Source organism: Lonchura striata, chromosome 1 (assembly GCF_050655825.1).
Source record: "Lonchura striata isolate lonStrDom1 chromosome 1, ASM5065582v1, whole genome shotgun sequence".
NCBI classification, from domain to species: Eukaryota; Metazoa; Chordata; class Aves; order Passeriformes; family Estrildidae; genus Lonchura; species Lonchura striata.
The window spans coordinates 84,062,154-84,082,413 of NC_140703.1; the positions used below are offsets into that span (position 1 = coordinate 84,062,154).

Here is a 20,260-nt window from a genome sequence, read left to right on the forward strand (position 1 = left end):
ATTTGGGGTTAAGAGTAGTGCTAGAGCCAGGTGCCTTGTCTCATGATGTAGGTAGCCCCACACTGCAGACACAAAAATCCAGCTCCCTCACCAGCACATGCAGGTATTCTCTGAGGTTTTAAAGCAGTTAGAAAGTAACCAAGGCACAGCCAGCATCTGGCCAAAAACATGGAAAGGATTTCCCACCCCAGTGCAACCTACCACTTATGCTATTGTGTGATTTTTCACTGCATACCCATGCCAATGACAGGAAAAATTTGTTTAGTTCTAAATGCTAATATTAATAACAACAGTGAAAGTAATTAATTGTTCCTTTTCCTTTTTATTTATTTTGATATTATGATCACTAGTCTTGTCACTTAACTTTTTGTTTTCCTTGCCACTCTTTTACCCATTTTCTTGGCAATTTCAGGCATCACTTCAGGCACAGTCTCTACAAAACAGAATGCCTTCTTCTTTCCCCCTAATATCACTGTTCTCTTTTTCTTCTTTTTTCCCCTATTATATTTATAGACTTCAAATCTTTCAGTCATAACCATTATCTTGCTAGACTTGATTGACTTCCTCTCAGTTTAGTAACTCTCAAAGCTCCCTTTCTCTAACTGTTACAATGTCAAAACATTTTGCCATATGTTCATGCATAGCTTTCAAAAGCCCCATTGCCTTCCTCCTTAGAGCAGAGCCTTTTTGTATGAATACCACCTCCAGCAGCAGTGCTAGCATATGTCATCCCTGAAACAACATTGGAACACACCTCACTTGGGACTTGTCTATCCTGAACATTGTGGAAAACTGTACATAGTGACTGGGATCCACTGTGCCAGGAAATGTAAAGGTATCTCCTTCCATCTGCTGGAGAATGGGGAGGAGCAAGGCTACTTTGGTTTGCTTTACTTGCATATTTCCTTCAGTGTCATGCTGTGAGTTATCCTTCAGTCAGAATTAGATTAATAAATTGAAGAAAGATTCAAGAAAGACTACAAGCAAAGGGTCTGCTGGGGGACTCTGGGTGATTTGTACTTCTTGTTACCCTCTGAGACAGTTCTGTCAATAAGACTTTTTTGTGAGAGAAGAAATTATAGATGAAAATTTTAGGCTACGAAATTAAGCTAAGGAGACTTCCCTTGTCTTATAGGATCTACCTTGTAGGATAAGATGTAATGGAGTTGCTGGCCATGCCTCCCTTTCCGAGACATTAATAACAGTAATTCTTAACTTTCTGATCTCTTTTTGATGCAGTCGTTCCCCATTTCATTACTGACCTATCCCTCTGGAAAAGCTGGATAGATTGGCTGACACCAATAGCATGAAGTTCAAGACCAGGTGATTAGATATTGGAATGGGCTTCCCAGGGAGGTGGAGGAGTCACCCTCCCTGGAGATATTTATGGAAAGACTGGACGTGGCACTCAGTGCCATGGTCTAGTTGAGAGGATGGTGCTGGGTTATAGGTTGGACTCAATGATCTCAGAGGTCTTTTCCAACCTAATTGATTCTGGATGATTCTGTCCTTAAATAAATTCCTTCCTTTTCTTCCACTCTCCCCTTCATCTTTAAAACATATTTTCCAATGTTTTTTCTTATTTTAAACATGAAGCCTAAAACTACTTGTTCGCTTAAGACCTGTTCCATATTTTGACTAACTTAATCTGGGAATAAACCAAATGTTGTTCCAGGAAACAGCTAGTGCTACAAACTGCACTGTACTGGTAACAGATGCAACAATTAATTATTCAGGGTTTTTGAGTATGAAAAACAAAGACTGACAAATTTTGGTGTAAGATTCTTTTAAATTGAAAAAATAAATTTTAAAAAGAGTTAATGAAAAACAATGTCCCAGAAATCTCAATATGTCCTTTGGTGGAGATAGAAATTAAGAAAACCCCACTTCTTTCTTCTTTAGTGATTGTCTCTGTTTTACTCTAAAAAATCCCTGCCTCTCTGGAGAGATGCCATACCTCCTTAACTATGTAGGCCATTTCTTGTCATCTTGGTGTCACCTAAGAACTATGACATTTGTGGAGACATCTCTCATCTTGAAGTATTTTCCTTCTCTTTCTACTCTTTTTACGTGATGACACATCAGTGGCAGTGTATATACTTCTAAAGCAAGGAACCCTTCTTTCATTTTCAGACAAATACATATACAAGATTAGTCAAGAGAACCTCTCTTAAGAACATTCTTTCCATCCAAATATTTTTATTTTGCCATGTATTTTGCTTTGGTTTAGTCAAAACAGAGTGACAAATATACTGCATTTCAGTTTTATTGCTGTTTTCTCTGTTCTGCTGAACTCTGCGGGTTGTCTCCTAAAATACTGTCTGACAAGGAAATTGTTTCCACACTGTTTTGTGCTTTCTCCCACAGAATCTCTCAACCAAATCCACCAAAAATTGAATCTGCTGTAAACTAAACAGAACAGTTTGATCACAGCTAGCATAAAATTGTACCATTCAATCAAAGTCAAACAGTACCAGGTTGCCTTTTGTAAGATAAAGGGTTGGTTCAAAATGTTACTTGTGTATAAAGATGCCCAGAATAATCTGTGCATATCAGATGTGAAAACTAAAAATTAAATTTTAATCCAGTCCTACACTTTCTTAAATACAAGCCTTCTAAAAATTAAGTAAAAAATACATGAGTCAGTAAAACCACTTCCACCCTTAACCATATTTTTAAGCAGTTTTCAGGATAAGAGCAACACAAATACTCCAAGCCAAAGCACTGAACTTTGGCATTTTTGATGGCCTTTGATCTTTCCTCTACTGTAAGGATGGCACGTGAACAAAATTGTTCTTGGTGCACTAACTGATACAAGGCTTTTGTTGCCTGTGTTGATTTGACTTAGCACAAAGAGCAAATGCATTTTCAGTAACAAAAGAACAATATACCTTCAGTTTTTAAAAAGTGGGAAACAGAAAAGGTCAGTTTCTATTGCAGATGCACTGCTTCTTCACTGATGATATCGTCAGAATAAAAGTGATGCGCTTGTCAAGTCAGCACTTTGATACAAACCAACATCCTTCTAATTTCAAAGTTGTATTTATACAAATGTACAAAACCATAAAGAACATGATTATCCAGATATATCTCTCTTATCTTGTGATTTTCCTTTTCTTAAAATGTCATTTCTATAAACACAGTCACTTGGCTTTCTGCATGACACTAAGGTAAAGGTAAATTTTAACTCTTGGTTTATATTTCAAATATTCTGCAATTCTTTCTACACAGTAGTAATAATCAAATGGTGCTTCTCACTGACTACATCTTGAAAGCTCTGAGTAACTGTAATCCCTCTGTTAGTACTCATACAGGCATAAGGAAACAAAATTATACAGAGATGCATATAGACAAAGGATTTTCTATTTTGACAATGAAGGAGGCACAATACAGTAAGCAAGGACATGGGCATGCCTGAGAGGTCCTCAGGGCTTAGACACAGAGCTCTAGGAAACCCAGAAGCATTTCCATCTAGTTAAAATGTACAGGTGGAATGTCTGTTGGGGGAGGATGCCAGTTTAATACATATGTACCTATATATACAGAGCTAATATGTATATACAAGGTATACACGTGTGAGTGTATATATAAATATATATATATATATATACAATGACAAATTAATCAATTAGCTTTGTGTTAGTTTAATATGCAGAAGCTCTAAACTTGAATCTACTTGTGAAGTATTGTTTTTGAATTCTGCATTGAGCTTGTACTGGATGAAATACAGAAACAGCTCTTGAAGCGGAGCTGGCAATGCAGAGCTCCTGCACAGCTTCCAGAGGTAAGTTAAAGGATGCCCATAGCATTTCAAGGCCTCCAGCCTGCTCATCTCTGGAAAGTAGGCACAAGTGACCTTGTAGCCCTTCAGCCACAGGATATTTAACACAGGGCACCCACATCCTGCATGTTAACATTTGTTGTAACAAAAACCAGCAAAACTTTAGAGAAACGGCAAATTTCACTGCGTACCAGGCTGAACCACAGCAGCAGGTTTGCAGTGAAGTGATAACTGAATTGAGTCCTTGTGGAGTGCTGGGTGGAATATTATCAGCCTTCATCACCAACCATACTCAGGGCTGTGGAAACTGATATGCTGCTCTTCATATTCACAAGTGGGAGACAAAATATTTTTTTTTTTTTAAGATAAGGTACCAAGGAGCTTAGAATCAGAGAATCACAGAACAGTTTTGGTTGGAAGGTATCTAGTCCAACCCCCCTGCAATGAAGCAATGAACAGGGATGTTTTCAAATAGATCAGGCTGCTGAGAGCCCAACTCAACCTGACCTTCAATGTTACCAGGGATAACTTACATAGCCTTAGTAGCTTTTGGTAGTAATTAGAGAGATATTGCAGATGATGCTAATCAGAAGTCTAAACTCTGCCTAAGGTATGTTTGTAACAGCTAAATCCTGTTTTTGCAACTTTAACAAAATGAAGATAAAATAAATAAAGGGTTTTTATGACAAAGGACTTAGAAAGCAAGAATGATACAAGGTGAAAATTCTCACATCATTGAAATTACTGCAAATTAGGAGGTAAAGGCCAGCCTATGCAAGCTGATTGGTATCTTTCAAACATGCATTTTCTCATTAAATGTTTCATTCCAGTAGTGCCATAGTTCATACTCTGGTCTTGTTCACTTCTGCACTTGGGAATGCTCACTGATGATTCAAGAACTGTGGATTGAATAATTAATTTATTTAACCTTTACAGAGCCTAGGTAATTTCAAAAACATAGAGTAATATCTTTGCTTTATTTTTGTGCTTAGGAAGTTATGTTAGTTCAGCAGATTTTTTTCCGTTATATGTTAGCTGAATTTTCATGTACAAATGTATTTCCTTAGTTGAAGGATTGTAAGACTTTAAATGTCAACTCAGTATTCATGAGGAATCTTTTGTCTGCATTAAGAGCCAGCTGCTGTCAGCGATATTGGGTTACAGAGCACAAGAACAGCCAGCCAAAAAAGAAAAAAAAAAAGAAGAAATCCAAAGTCATTGCCTGATTTGATTGTTATTCACTTTTAAGTACTTTCATTCAACTCTGATTGCTGTAGAATTTCTCTGCTTTATGAGTGTCTTTAAAAGGAGACATTGATGTTTTATGCTGTCTTAAGTGCTAACAATCATCACTGCTAATGAACACAGACTCATTAATGTCTAAATCATTCATAGCACAAGGGTGTTGCTTTCCCTATTGAGTTTGCTTTTCCTGGGACAATTAATTTTTATATTAGTTACTACATCGGTTTTGAATACCATCCATGAATTTTAGTTTATCCTTTGGATTACAACACTAAGTTTTTTGCTGTAAAGGTAGAGTTTTTATTCAGGAGAAGTATTTTTAGAAACCCCCCCCCCCATCCATAGAAATTTTTATTTTAAATTTTTGTTTAATTTTTAAATCTATAACTTATAGTTTTTTCAACTATTCCCTAAATTAAAGCTGATCTTATTTTAGTGTAAATAACTTTCACTCTGAGCCATGAAGGAAACAAATATACCTCTTGAACACAGAACTATTAAAATCGACAATATTACACAATGACATTATCAAATCATGTGGGAAGGAGCTGAAAAATAAATTGTAGCATCATACCTGTTTTTATATTTGGAGCTTATATTTTGGATCCTGAAGAACAAAGCTTTCTTTAAAAAATACTTTTTGGTGACATATTACTGTGACCATTTCAGGAAGAGCACGGCACTTGGACTGAACAGTTTCTAAGGAAGAAACTGCAGTGTCTTGAGAAAAACAAATACTCTGAAACTGCATTACCAACAAAAATATAAAATTAGTAGTTTTCCTGTAGGGTTGGGCATTGCAGCAACCCTTCATCCCACATAATATCCAGTAACTCTGGTGAAGCACTGGGATAGCTCCTAAACCAAACCATAATCGAATCACATGTTTCTTTGGAATTGTCTTTTGCTTATCAAATCACTCTCCCTATGCTGTGAGCTTGTCAATTATGTCGTTTATGGAACTAAAAGGAACAATCTGTGGAATGTTTTGTCTATCAGTCTCTTTTCCTCATATTTGGTTCTTTCTGTTCACGTAGAAATTATATGAGTACTGTCCTTTTATTTCTGTATGATTTGGATTCACTGACTATTCATAAAAGGGATGTGATAGCACTGCATTTTTAGTATCTTTCTCACTAAATAAGAATTACAATCCACACCATATTACAGCAGATAGTAACATAGCAGGAGTGTGCTAGGTTCTGATTCTGAATAAACAATGCAAATAAAAAATCTTGGCATTTGCAAGAGTGGTGTGCATCAGGATATGTATCATACACTGCAGCAATGCTGAACATACAGAGTTCTCTGAGCAATGGAACCAGATGAGACTGGTTTCAAAGAGTTTGCAGATTACTGATTAGATACTTTGATGCTTAATGAAGTATGAGATTTTCATGCAATTGGGCATTCAGTGTTCCCTCTTCATGTGAGCACTAAGCAGCAGACTGGAGCAGGAGAGGCAGAACAAAGCTTGTGTTCCTGTTTCTGTGCCTTGAGTGGACTGACTTCATGAGAAAATGAGAAAATTAGGAGAAGTTATTTTGGCTCCTGAAATATTTTCTTTACAGGACAGGTACACAGACCCTTTCCCTCATAGAGGCCATTACCATCCTCTCTTCTCAGGCATCTCTCATACTGGAGCTTGGGCCGAGGAGTGAGAAGAGAGAGGGATACTGCTATTTCTTTGTGAAATTTGGAGAGAACTGGCCCATTGGTTCAGAAGTTACTATATATGAATAGACACAGACACGGGCATTCACATTTTGATTGCTCAGTGTTCGTCCTTTTCAGGCACCTTGATTGAAAATGTGAAGGGAGGAAGAGAGAACAAGTAAATAATCTGCTTTCTATGTAAAGAGGTCTGACTCCTAACAAGCTGCAGTTCCCTTCATTTTGCCTCTGATGTCTCACTTTGTGGTTAACATGAAATTCTTAGGGGGAGGAAAGAAAAGAAAAAAGCAAGTTCTAGAAAGACAATTTTATTATACACAGCATTTAATGCATGTAATTTCTCTCTGAATTCAAAATAAGCATCTTGCAAGTTCCATTACACCAACACACACACACACACACATATATATACACATATATATAATGACTGTATCTCCTTCATACAACTTTTCCTCCCTCACAGGATTTCAGCTGTGTTTCAAGAATCCAAGGCTTACCTCGGGTAGAGAAACCTGGTTCAGACTTCTGAGGAAATTGCTAAGTTGGAAGAAAGAGCTGTGACAACATCTGCAGAGTGGAACCATGTGATATAAGAAAGGTAAAGTTGATAGTGGAGGTAGAATTATTGAAACTGGGTTTATGAGTGGTTCAAAGATTCTGAAGGAAAAAATGTCAGGGTGGAAAAGAAAGAATTCTGAAGGAAGAAGGAGGAGGTGAAAGAGAACTCAGGAAGAGATGAAACCCAGAAAGCATCAAAAGCCAATCTTGGTGCCTTTACCTGCCTCAGGATCTTCCTGACCTGACCTCATTATTGATCCCTGGCTATCTCTCCCTGGAGTCTCTGAGTGTCACAAGGGAAGGGGTGAAGACTGAGCACACTAACATTTAGCTTAACTCTTTATTAGGTAGCTAACATCTGTACGTGCCAAGCAATGAGTAGTTGCTATACACTTTATCACTGTATGTATTATGCTGCCATAGTCCCTTTGCAAATAGCTAAAGGTGTCCAAACTGTTACAAACAGTTACATCAACTGGGTACATCAAACAGGTAAGGACCCAACCATGCTGAGTTTCTCTGGATGCTGCTGAAACCCTAACAGACCAAAAGCAATTGGTAGCAGAGCTTGGACAGGGAGAGAATTTTGAGGTATAACTTCTAAGAGGAAAGAAATTATCTGTGCCCTTCACTGCATAGTCTGGTCTTTGAAATCTGGCTGTTGAAGGGGAAGGGCTAATTGTAGCTGCTCCATGCGGTAGTTTGTGCCTAATTAATGATCTGGAATGCAGGGCTAGAATACCTAATTGCAAGAAAGGGTTAACCCATCTGGAATCAGGAATGCCAGAGAGAGATGGACTTCTTGCAAGGGAATAAAGGTTCTCTGAGTGATGAGTTGAGAAACAATCTCAGCATTGCCTTATAAACCATCCTGGAATGGTAATAGTCAGGGCACAAGCTTAGGCACAAACCTTGGTCAGCAGAGCTGGGCTGGGGGACAGACCCACAGCTGGGCTGAGGTGCTACAGGCAACCACTATCAGGACTAGTGCTGATGCAAGAGTTGATAAGGAGTCTGCTTATGACAGATCTATGGAGGCTCCGTGTAGAACTGCATCTACTGGTAGAACTCTGGCCAATGCATATTCATTAACTGTTTCTCTTTTATATGTAAGCACACATATGTGTGTAATTAAACTCTAGAGGTACAATTGAAGTTCCTCAACACTGTATATATCCCATTTTCAGACTGCACCCCTGTACCTTTTAACATTTCCTAATCATTCAGAAACAATATGTTAGTCAACCGGTAAGCTATTTCCCCACAATGGAAACTGTGACCTGACACTTTGGAAATTTATAGGTATATTCAACCAGTAGAAGAACTGTGGTGTGTGAAGTCTCTCTCTTTGAATTTGAGACTTTACTGGAAATACAGTATTCACATCAGCCCAAAACTTCTCATTACATCCTGTGGGCCAATGGCTGGGGATTTATACAGATAACGTATCAGTTCCTATCATGATTTCTCTATGACATCAAACAAATAAACAGCTTTGAGAACAGGGGCTGAAACTTCCCATGGCAAATACTTCATTTGTGAATCCAGGTTAAAAAGCCATTCAAAAATCTGGAGATTTACCAACCCTTTTCAAAGAATAGCTTATGTTCACCCAGCTTTAGGAAGAATTCAAGCTCTGTGCCAGCCTGGCTTTAGATATATACATTTGAAGGAAGAAAGAAATAAGTAAATTTCTTTCAGTTAATGAGATTTTTCTTTGCCCTTAACAGTGTGTTAAGATCTAATTATTAAAATTATTAGAGATGCCACTGCCTGAAGTAAGGTGCAAATGAGACCATATGCTGAAGTCAATAATGCAGATTTGTATTTAACAGTAATTGTGAGGTAGAGAGATAGACATATAAAGAAATAGGAAAAAGAAAGAAAGAATAAGAGTAGAAAGGTCTATAGTCACACCCTTTTGGATCCTGCCACAAGACTTGATTGTTGCAACTTCAAAGTCTGTTGGTCAAAGCGATGGTCACTGTCTTGATCCATCAAGGGTGAAGGAAACCCACAAAACAGCATCCACTGGGTTTAAATGTGCTCCTGTTCAGGTTGGAATGCCCAGGTACCTTCCCTGGGTCATGAAGGTAGGATTATTGCAGTGTCACACTGAAGGATATAATGCTGTGGATTATGGCACACTTCAAGAGTCTTTGGTGGTTCAAGACCTTAGAGCTCAGGTCAGCACAGGTGAATCAACAATAAACCATCAGAAGCGGGTACATCTTCAGGCTACTTGTGAATGTCCAGATACTTCCCCGGAGGGGAGTTTTCACACCAGAGCCATTATGTAAGGGAGGACACTGGCATAATACAAAGCACTATCCTGCCTGGTGAGATTTGCCTCTTACCAGCCTTCTCCCTTAACTTGTTCAACCCCAGCTGTAGCGTCCTGTGATGAGTGTGCACTGCCCTCTGCACCTGGGCAGTTAAGAGGTCGATTGTTTGAGTCATTAACCAATCCAGTTTCTCACACGTTGTTTTACCCAATTTGTGGGGATTCTAGAGGCCCCTTTTTGTACAGTGGTCCATTAGTCAGAGAATCAGGCAGCCAGATGTTTCTGTACAATACAGCAGTAGCATGGTCTTCCAATTTCTGGAAACACACAGACTGTAAATAAAGTATACATGGAATACATAGAAAGGTGAAAGCTCTTTTAACTGTTCTCCCAAAACATGGACCATTTGTGATTAAAAACATCAAGGGGAGAAAGAGGTGTGAAGATTCAAAGGGAATCAGATTTCATTTTTACAGATGTCTGTGTGATAGATTAAGACAGGGTTTCTACCTTTGAATTTCTGACCATTTTACAAAGAAGAACTCCTGGGAAGAGGACCCACTTTTTCTTAGAAAGTCTTCACAGGGCACTAAGCTTACAGCTGCAGTGAACAGGGTGGACTCACAAATCATTGATCTGCCTGATACCATGGAAGTGATGGAAGTTTTTGTACAATTAAGTGGAGACAGGCAGACTTGATTTCTCTGTGCAGATGTCCAGAGGCTATTTAGCAAATTTAAACAGTTCTGCTTTGAAGCTAGATGCACATAATGTTGATGGGTCAACATTTAAGTTAGAAGAATATATTGGCAAAATTTATTTCTTCCTTGTGATCATCTTGAACCTGCTCACAGTATATTCATGTATGTAAAACAGCCAGTCCAGTCTATTTGTCTTGTACACAGAAATTATTTCATACCATTTTCAGCACAGCACTTACTGCTTAATGCTGGTGCAAAAACTTCTTTATTTGCATTTAACTAAGTTCCAAGTCATCATGATAAACATATTAATTTGAAATAACTTTTCTCTCTCTTTCAACATTTAAAACAAGACCTAGCACAGGATTCTGCAAGGTGCAATCCCACCTAAAAGGAGTAAGTGAAGGATAGAAGAGATGCTGGGGTTGGATGTGGTTGTGGTGTAGAGGGGGAAATTAGGCTGACTAATAATGCAAAGGCTGTTCCTGCTTGAATACTGATGAGCCAAGTTATCTGTGCTGGCCACCTGCCTAACTATTTATTTCCTGCCAATGTTTGATTGCCTGTGCTGATCTTTGGGGAACTGTTATTGTGTGAACGCTGCTAAATTATTTTAATCTTTATTTTAATTCCTGTAAGCTTTTAGATATAATTGTAAAATATAGTATGTGATTTGTGTGTTGTCCGATTGCTAAAACCTTTGTGCAATAATAAATGAGTATTGAAATTCCCTATGGAAATTCTGGAATATAGCCAAAGGGCAGATAACTGTGGGTGAAAGCTTAAGTGAACAGCAGCAAAATCTTGTCACTGCCCTTGCAGGAGACACACAGAGAACACTTTGGTTACATAAACATAGCACTCTTTATCTCTTCTCAGCTTGTCTAAGAGGCAGCTGTGGTCTGTTTTCTTGGTCTCCATTCACTCATTCTGTTTTGACATTACCTATAACTGCATGGTAGGTGAACACTTTATTGTCTTCCCACAGGCTCAAATTCCCACAGCAGAGCAGTGCTTGTGCTCAGAGATCACAAAACCCAGCAACCTCTTCATGTTTCTTCTCTGCTCATGAACATAATCCAGGGCACAGGATGTATTTTCCATGGCCTCAAGGCTCTTCTTCATGTCAGATGCTCAACTCAGGCTCAATTCATCCTGACTAGACAGATCAGTGGCACAGGCCTACCACCACCCTGTCCATAATGCTGTCCAGCTTAGTCTGGACCAAAAAATATTCTCCAAAACCGTGATGAAGCACCAGATAGGATGGTCTGACCAGTGCTAAAGATACAGTTTTTTATGACCAGACTATTTTAAGAAATTAGAATTTTGGTGCAGGAATGAGAAATAGCTGGTGGTGGTTGACAATATAGTTTGAAGAACTGGAACTGAGAACCACTTCTGTTTAGTGTAGGCAGCAGAATGCAAGAAATGGTCTGTGCTGAATCCTGGGAACTTCTTGTTTCTACTGACTAAGTAAAACTTTCACAGTCTATTTTCTGGATGGGGGGGAAGAGGTCTGTGTGTAAGGAACAGTCATGCCGGTGACTGTGTGTGGGTATGTTAACCTGGGGCAGTCTGTAGGTACAAATTCTGCAACACCATCACAAGTTCTTGTGATGTCTTTTTCTCATTGTCTAGCCTTCCCATCCACTTCTGGAATCTCTAAAAATATTCCTCAGCATTGCTAAAGATGAAGGAATAATAAAAATTGAGGGCATATAGAGTGTGTGCATATTTACACATGTTCTAGCAGGTTTTGGCTACTCTGATTCAGAAATCCCCCTCCTCTCCATGCTCACTGGAGCTCACTCACAAGCTGGACAGACAATTATGTGGTTGCACAAGTCCAGAGCAGGGTCATGACTGAGCCACAGTCCATATCTGGGCAGCAGCCAAAACAGGGGCCAAGGGTTCAGCACCCCGAATAAACCACAGAATTGTGTAAGTCAGACCAGAATTCATAAACAAAGACAACCCAGTATAATACACATAATTCTAAAAGCATTTTGCATGGAGGGCAAATGTAAGCATGATTTTGGAAAGGTTGAATCAGCCATGTCTTCCAAAAACACAGGTCAGGAAGCCAGGTTATCCAAAACAAATAGAGCAGAATATTTCTCCTGTACCATTACATATTAAGATCCAGGTCTCTTCCTAGTGGTAAAATATTTCTTTATATCTCCCAGCCACTAAAAAAATGTTAAATATTTCAGTCTTAAAAATTTAACTATCTGTGCTCCACCTTAGATGTTTTATTGAGTGTCTGCCAGGAATCTGTATGACATCTGTACGCAGTAGTTGTTCTGTTCATACAGCTCTTCATCACCAAGCATAAGAATTTAGATAATTGATAAAGAAAAAAATTATTCTTGAGTAAGCACATAACTCAAGAGTGGAAAAAAAGAGTAATATTGTGGGGTTTTTTGCTGTATTTTATTTATTAACTTTGTTAATGTTGTTAATGAATGTGACCTCACTGCTCTGCCCTGGTTGCTGCTATAGTAGTGTGTCAGCCAGTCTACTCCCAGCACCTGCTGTGTTTCAGTTGCAGAGAGATGTAATCAGCAAAACTGGCTATCCTGTTTATTCCTCTTTTCTTCATACAACCATGTTCAGACACCTGAACAATGTGACACCTATCATCTTCAAATTTACTTTTGCCTTGAATAATCTTTTTTTATTACTCTAACAGCACTCAGAGATTTTAAGTAAAATAAAAATAATAAAAAACCCAAACAAAACCCAACAAAAACCTCAACAAACAAAAATCAAACAAACAAAAAAAAACCAACCCAACAAAACACCCAAATCTGACATGTATGTAACTATGTTTTCTATAATTATATGCGAACATGTTTACAGGGCAGACTGAAGCATAACAGACAGGGGTAAGAACTAACTTTAAACTGTATGTATAAATTCATTCCACTTTAACAGCACACAGATCTGACATATAAAATCTATAATAATCTAGTCTAATAATAATAATAATCTAATATAATCTAGTCAAAAGAGGCCAACTCAAGAGAGAAGCCGTGGGAGACCAAGAAGGAAAAAAGCAACCACAAAAACTTAGCTGAGACTAGCTGTGTTACACATCTATTTGCTGTCTTTTATTTGAATACACGTATTTATGCACCAACAGGAACTCCTATCCAACTGCCTTTAACAGACAGTTATTGCATTAACTGCAGGTGTAAGATGTGCAGGCTAAAAACATAGATTTCAAAGAACATGTTGCCTCTGCTTGCTGCTGTTGCTGCCACAGCAAAGCCTGCTGAAGCTGCAGCGTATTAACTGCAGGAGGAAGCTGCCATCTGCAAGAACATGGAGAAATCCTACCTCCTCCTTGGATCTGTAGTGTTTATGTTTGTAAAGTCTACCATCACAAGAAAGAAGCTGTTACTTTAGCACCCCCAAATCAAGACTGGTCAATTAGATGAAAGTAGTTAAATTACTGGAGCCTGTTTTCACTTTCACAATTGGTACAGTTATAGATCACCTCAAATGGAAAACCAGCTTTTATGTTCTTTAAGATATGACTAGTATTTCAACATTTATACACAACATTTAGAGAGTTCTTTCCACTGCTCAGGAGACTGAACAACCTTGATGTTCATGCTCATTGTAACTCAGTTTGGTTCATGCTTTAGGTTTTCTTGGTTTGCTTTGTTTTTTTCCTCCAGTTTAATATGTGTAGCTTTAAAGTCATGCTGAAAAAGAGATATACTAGATACCTGTTATAGATATACTAATATCTGTTGTTCTGCAAATTAAAAAAAAATCCATTACATTTGCAATGTGACCATTCAAAACACCTAAAATCAGAATTGGAAATTTAGTTCAGACATGATTCACAGAACAATTGAGCCTGCATGACACCTCTTGAGATCATCTAGTCAAACACTATCCAGATGAAGGGTCAGGTAGAGCAAGTTGTAGCTGATTGCACATTGAGTGTCACCAAGGATGGAGATTCTACAGCCCCTCTGAGTAACCTGTTTCCTTATGAATTTTCCTAGTTTTAAGCAAAAGTTCCTGTTCCATTTTGTGCCCATTGACTCTTGTCTTGTACCTTGGCTACTGATGATAACTCTTCAAGCCTAGAATTTCAACCAGATTTCAGTCCACATCCCTGTCCATTCATCTAGCCCATACTTCATTAGTTGTCTATGAAAATAGTGTCAGAAGGCTTCCAAAAGCTGAGAAAAACAACATCTAGAGCTCTACTTTTCTCCATCAAGCTGGCCTTGCACTATAACAAAACACAAAATGCTGGAGAAATTATAAAAATTTAAATTAGAACCACAAGGACTTCTATAAAAAATGAAACAAAATAACCTTCTACCTGAATCTATTTCAAAAGGTTAATTTGAACCTCATAAAAAGCTATAGAAATACCCTAGTTAACTTATTCTAACTGATACAACTCTATATAAAACCAGACTATGTGAATTCATTCTATTCTCGGAAAGACTGAGGATAAAAGAATAGAATATGAAACCCCTCATATCATGCCCACTCATTTTGTGTATAATAATCCTTTTTTCCCCCAGCATCTTATTGCTGGCAACTTTAGTCTTGAAAAATGTATTTTACTTTATGTATGACAGAGAGAAAAATAAACTCTGGTTTCATAGCTTCACACACCTCCTCTACCCATCATATTAACAGAAGAATAGATTTAAGTGCATTTTGCCACTAGTCTAGTAACAATTATACATGTTGAAATATTCTTATTACATTAGTTTTCAAATACAATCACATATGCTGCAAACATTAATGCTTGTGGTTTGAACTTAAATTCAACTCCCTTATATGTTCTCTCAAGATAATCTCCAAAATTACAAAGAAAAGCTCCATCTGTTAAAAACATCCAAAACTAATGCTAAATATATTTTTCCTAAAAGAAAATAATTTTGAGGTTCATGCCTTTTAATTTCCTTGCTTCTAGAAAGGAACATGGAGAAACATTATACCTACAAGATCCTCCACTGTTAGGTTTGTATAAATCAAACATACAGAGCTCTCTCATTCCTATCCCCTCACAGCAAAAAATAGTTCCATAAAATTTTACAGGCCCATGTACAGTTTTCTGGTGCAACAGCTGTTACCAGCTGGAGATACTTTATGCTCAGCTGAACTATGTTAAAAGGCATTTCCCTAGTCACCTTCAAACAAACCTTTTTTAATCTTTTCATGACATTTTATAAATTCAGATCCCTCTTTTGAAAGAATTCAAGCTGCAATTACATATAGACTGGAAAGATTAAATGGCTTTTGATTGTATTTTAATAGAAAGAGTGACACAAAGTATTGTAAAAACCCCACAAGCAAGCTACACAGCTTTGAGATGCCATAAACAGAACAGTGCATCTCACCTGTTATTTACTATAGCTGACAGATTTTGGCTGATTTCACTTGAATAAGCGGATCTTTTACTTTTCAAGGATATTAATACAGACTCATAAAACATACAGATGTACTCTTCCAGAAAAGAGTAACTAGAAATTGAGCAACAGGAACCACACAGTTTTTAAACGTTTCACCAAACAAAAACCAAACTAAAAAAGTGACAAGGTTTTGACAATTTTTAAATTTGGCTCTGGAAAAGAGCTCACATTCAAACTAAAGACCAGATTAATATCAGAGGGACAAAAGAAAGGTGAGGATTTCCATAAGAGAGAGAAGCAAGGTTTTCCTTTGTTCATTCAAATCCCTGTTGGGTCACGGGGTGCAACTGGGCTATTCCACGAGGGAAAGCATGCTGAGGGAACAGCAAGACAGGCACAAGGCAGTATCCCCACCAACAAAAAGCATGTCCCACCACACCAGCCCCACTTGAGAAAAAGAGCAAAGCAGGCCTGATGACAGGAAATTTGTGGACAGTGACTATTACATTTTACCTATTGAGTGTATTTCAGATAAGGGAGCTGCTAATGCACTAAGAGATATCAATACAGTTCCAATTAACTAATACTTCAATACTTCCAATAAACCTTTCATACAACAATTCCCAATTTGTCTTTCAGGAACTTTTGCATGAACACGACCATGAAGAGGTCATTGAAGAGGTCAGCTAAAAACTGACTCTGTCTGGCCTGCCCAACTTAATTTCTATTTGATACCAATGTTGACATAACTAGAAACGAGGCCTCACCCTTTATCCCCTCAAAGTTAATGCATGAATTATCTAACGGTAAAATAAGAAATTAAGTCTTGTGTTATTCAAAAGTGGCTGCTTACTAAAAATAGATACCAGGCAGATTTTAAAAATAGATTTTATTTAGTAATTGGAAAAATATACATTGAACTGGATATTTGGAAATTAATCCTACAATAAAGTAAGCATCTTTTTAAAAGATAAAGTGATGGTTAATTATAAAAGCTTAGTCCTGTCACAATTCACAGTTAAACTGCAATGAGCATAGGAGGCTATTATAATTTTTAAGAAATTGATTTGCATCTTATACATATATAGGTCATTGATTAATTCATTATCACCTCAATGAAAAGTTTAGATTCTTTTGTACAAAGGCTATTTACACAAAGAAATATTGGATCTATATAATATCCTAAAATCAAAGTGCTTCTGAGGCTTGTGGTGCTTAATGCTAAAACCAATGTATGCAAATTAAAATACTCCAGATGGAAAGTTTATAAATTACTGAATTCTCTAGCATATGGAATACATACAAAACAAGTCCAGAAAAACATGAATGTGATTGCAAATTGATAGCTAAATAATAGATAAACAGAGAATCTCCATAAAATAATAATTACAAGTTATTATAAATTATTGTCTCCACTTTGAACAATGGAGGCAAGCATTATTAAAGCCAGAACGAACTAGCTAGTTTCAAACATATTTTATTAATGTAAAATTTTAGATCTCTCCTGAGACCTGTTTGTGGACTAAAAGGCTTTAATTATTTATCTTGTGGTGGTTTTTTTCCCTTCAACATAGCTTAGCATCCTCCTGCTTCTGCAACAGTAAAATTAAAAGCCCTCCTCTGCTTTCAGCAATTCAGTGTTATTCTTTAGCCAGAGCCAACTTTAAATAGACATGAAAACACACAAAAAATTTAGGACCTCACAAAATATGAGTCCAATCGTGCCTTTGCTCCAGTCCTAAAAACTGCTTTAAACTAAGTACTGATTTTCATTCTTTGCGACTCCTTCCTCCACTGAGTGTGTCACCCACAGCTCGGATACAATTTTAAATTTTTTCCCAAATGTTCTCCTGAGTGCCTTCATCTCTTCTACCCGTGAACAATCTTCTCCTACAACAACATGGGAGACACCCTCTTCAAGGTGAGAAACTACTTTTGCACCATAAAAACGGAGCTCCAAAGCTCTAATTGAAAGTGTAGTTCCAGGGATTTTGCTTTGGGGCTCATTAACAACAGCATAACAGTCCACATAAATAGTGCTTCCTCTGAACATACCGAGCTGACAACTGTTCCACCAATAACGTTCTTCTAGCTCTGCAATCAAGTCCAGAGGCATTGCCTTGCTGTCTTTTATTCTTGAAAACACTTCCTTGAGCTGTGTAACATCTGTGTTTGCTGTGTAACTGTCTCCATAACAATCATACTCACGAGCAAAATGTTCTTTTGTGTCAGGACACATGTGAATCATAAAGGCTGGTTGCCAAGGCACCAGCATTTTGGTTTGAAAACACTGAAGGAGCCACTCTGCCCTCACCACATCATATTTGTTGGAAGCAATGATGTTTTTCACTCTGACATTCTCAACTCCTACAATGACACAATAAGTCTCCGGCCCCGGGTTCTGTACCACACTGCCACCACATTGGGCTATTCTGCTTTCCAGCTCAGACTTTGAGTATTTTCCCATTCCTGTCATAACACAAAACTCCACATCTTCAAACACATTTGAAACCTTGCTTACACTTGAAAGATCAGGAGCTTTAAATTGCTCAGCTATTCCAATTACCTTCCTCACCTTTGAAACAGTTTTCCTTTTTTTCTCATGTGGTTCATCATACTCATCTATATGAAGGTGCTTAGATGCCAGCTTTCCTTGTGCTTTGTTTCTGAGGTCTTCTAACATGTCTGAAGTCATGCACTCATACCATTCTTTGTCTTCCCTTATCTTCTCAATTCGGGGGAATCTCAAAGTACAGTCAGTTTTATACATATCACTGTCAACAATCTCAGCTGCCTTGATCTGAACTATGACAGAGTTGCAAGGTTCAATGTACATTTCAGGTTTTTCAGCTCCACACAAAATGTTACCAGGAGGGTCCTTCCTATGGTAGGGCTTCCAGTGTTTAGCCAGTTTCAAGCCTAGATCATACAACTCTTTCATAGTATAGCCAGAGCCAACACGACAAATGGAGTGGAAAATGGTCGGTTTTTCATTCGGAGGGGGCGTCTCTGCAACAGCGCATAGAAAATGAGACATCATTCCACCACGAGACCCCTTCCCCCAGTAACCACCAACAATTAAAAGGTCCAGTTCATCCATCAGTCCATTGACATATTCTGGCTTGATTTTTAACCAGCCTTCCCCACGTTTGTCAGGCTTGTAGGTGGACATGGGATTTTTCACCATAATTCCTTCCTCTCTGTTATCTATGGCTTCATTTAAAGCATCAATTACTTCTTTTCTTGTTCTGGCACTTCTCTTATGGACAACATGTATCCTGCCCTTTACAGGGGTGAATACACTACTTAAGATTTCGTATCTTTTGCTTAGTACTTCATGCCCGAGCTTCTGATCATTAACCATCAATACATCAAATACACAAAAGCAGGTCTGCAGATCAGAGTCCTCCACCATTCTTTTTATGTCAAATTTGTTTCCTTTTTGCATAAAACTTTGTGCCTCAGGATTGTAAGCCATCATTTCACCATCAAGAATGCAATTTTGTATATTGCTCTTAAATACATTGTGAATAAATGGTGTTAATGAGCCTTCAAGGGGTGAAGCACCAAACTGCTGAGTATAGTCAAACCCATTTCGGGAAAAATACTTGTACACATCCCCATCTTTGTGCATCTGCATACGTTCACCATCCAGCTTGGTTTCTATGTAGAATGTCTGGTTACCCATTTGTTTCTCAATTTGCTGGACATCTGCAATAGCAGCAAGCATTGGTTTAAAGGCAGAAAACAACATGATAGAAACATCACTAAGTGAGACAGAGGGATCATGCAGTTGTCTGCAAACTTTTTCCAAATCAGTAGTAACATTGTGTAATTCAGCAGCATCAGGATGAAAAATTGAAAATATAGTTTGTTGACTAACACCAAGCTTTAGATCCTTTATAATCATTCGGATAAGCCATTTTTGTTCCAGTGCTGTGCTCTGGGTAATTAACTGAAGAAGACTTTTCTTTAGCTGACCCTTGTTTTTAGCAGCATTATTATTAGCAATCGCATCTAAATGTTCATTGACTTGTTCTATTGTCAGTCTGCCTTGTTTTGGGCTCCTAGGTTTTAGCACAAAGTACGCAATCATTGCAAAATCTCCAGCATCTCCACGTGAGCCCGTAGGCGTTCTATAATTTAAAAGCTTTGCAGCATCTTTTCCATCTTTTGGTAAACTAAGCAGTTCAATATAGAGCTTTGCAAGCATAGTTTCTTTAATTCCATATGCCATCCTTTCTCTTTCCAACTGTGGGAGAATAAGCCGCATAGCTGGGTAAAAGGAATCTGTGACATCTTTCTCTTTCTGATGAAGTGCATCATGGAATTTCCTCCAGGAATCCAGAAAATCCTTGAAATACTTGGTTTTCTCTGGACGAGATTTGGACTTCTGTATTCGCTCCAGAGTAGAACACAGATCTGCAAAAGGCACGTGAGAGGCCACTGTTTTTTTAGGAGGAGGCTGTGAAACAGGTGCAGAAGCCATCAGTGTGCTTTTCACTGGGAACAAAACAAAATTATATATTTATAACAAAACACCAGCATGTAACTCTGTCTAAAAAGAACACCCCATCTCTAATTAGGATTTACGTTTTTTCACATTTTTCTACCTAAGAT

At 37.9% G+C, this 20,260-nt stretch overlaps 1 protein-coding gene across 3 annotated transcripts in view; it reads right to left on the reverse strand.

Moving 5' to 3' along the window:
• LIG4 (DNA ligase 4) overlaps window positions 1-20,260 on the reverse strand; it is a 59,287-nt gene that overhangs the window by 38,504 nt on the left and 523 nt on the right. For all 3 annotated transcript variants that reach the window (XM_085581974.1, XM_021546587.3, XM_021546588.4), the window contains exon 2: window positions 5,601-20,143. In XM_085581974.1, the coding sequence (XP_085438100.1) occupies window positions 17,391-20,129 (2,739 nt within the window). In that variant the 5' untranslated portion in view covers window positions 20,130-20,143 and the 3' untranslated portion in view covers window positions 5,601-17,390. The remainder of the gene's footprint in view (window positions 1-5,600; window positions 20,144-20,260) is intronic.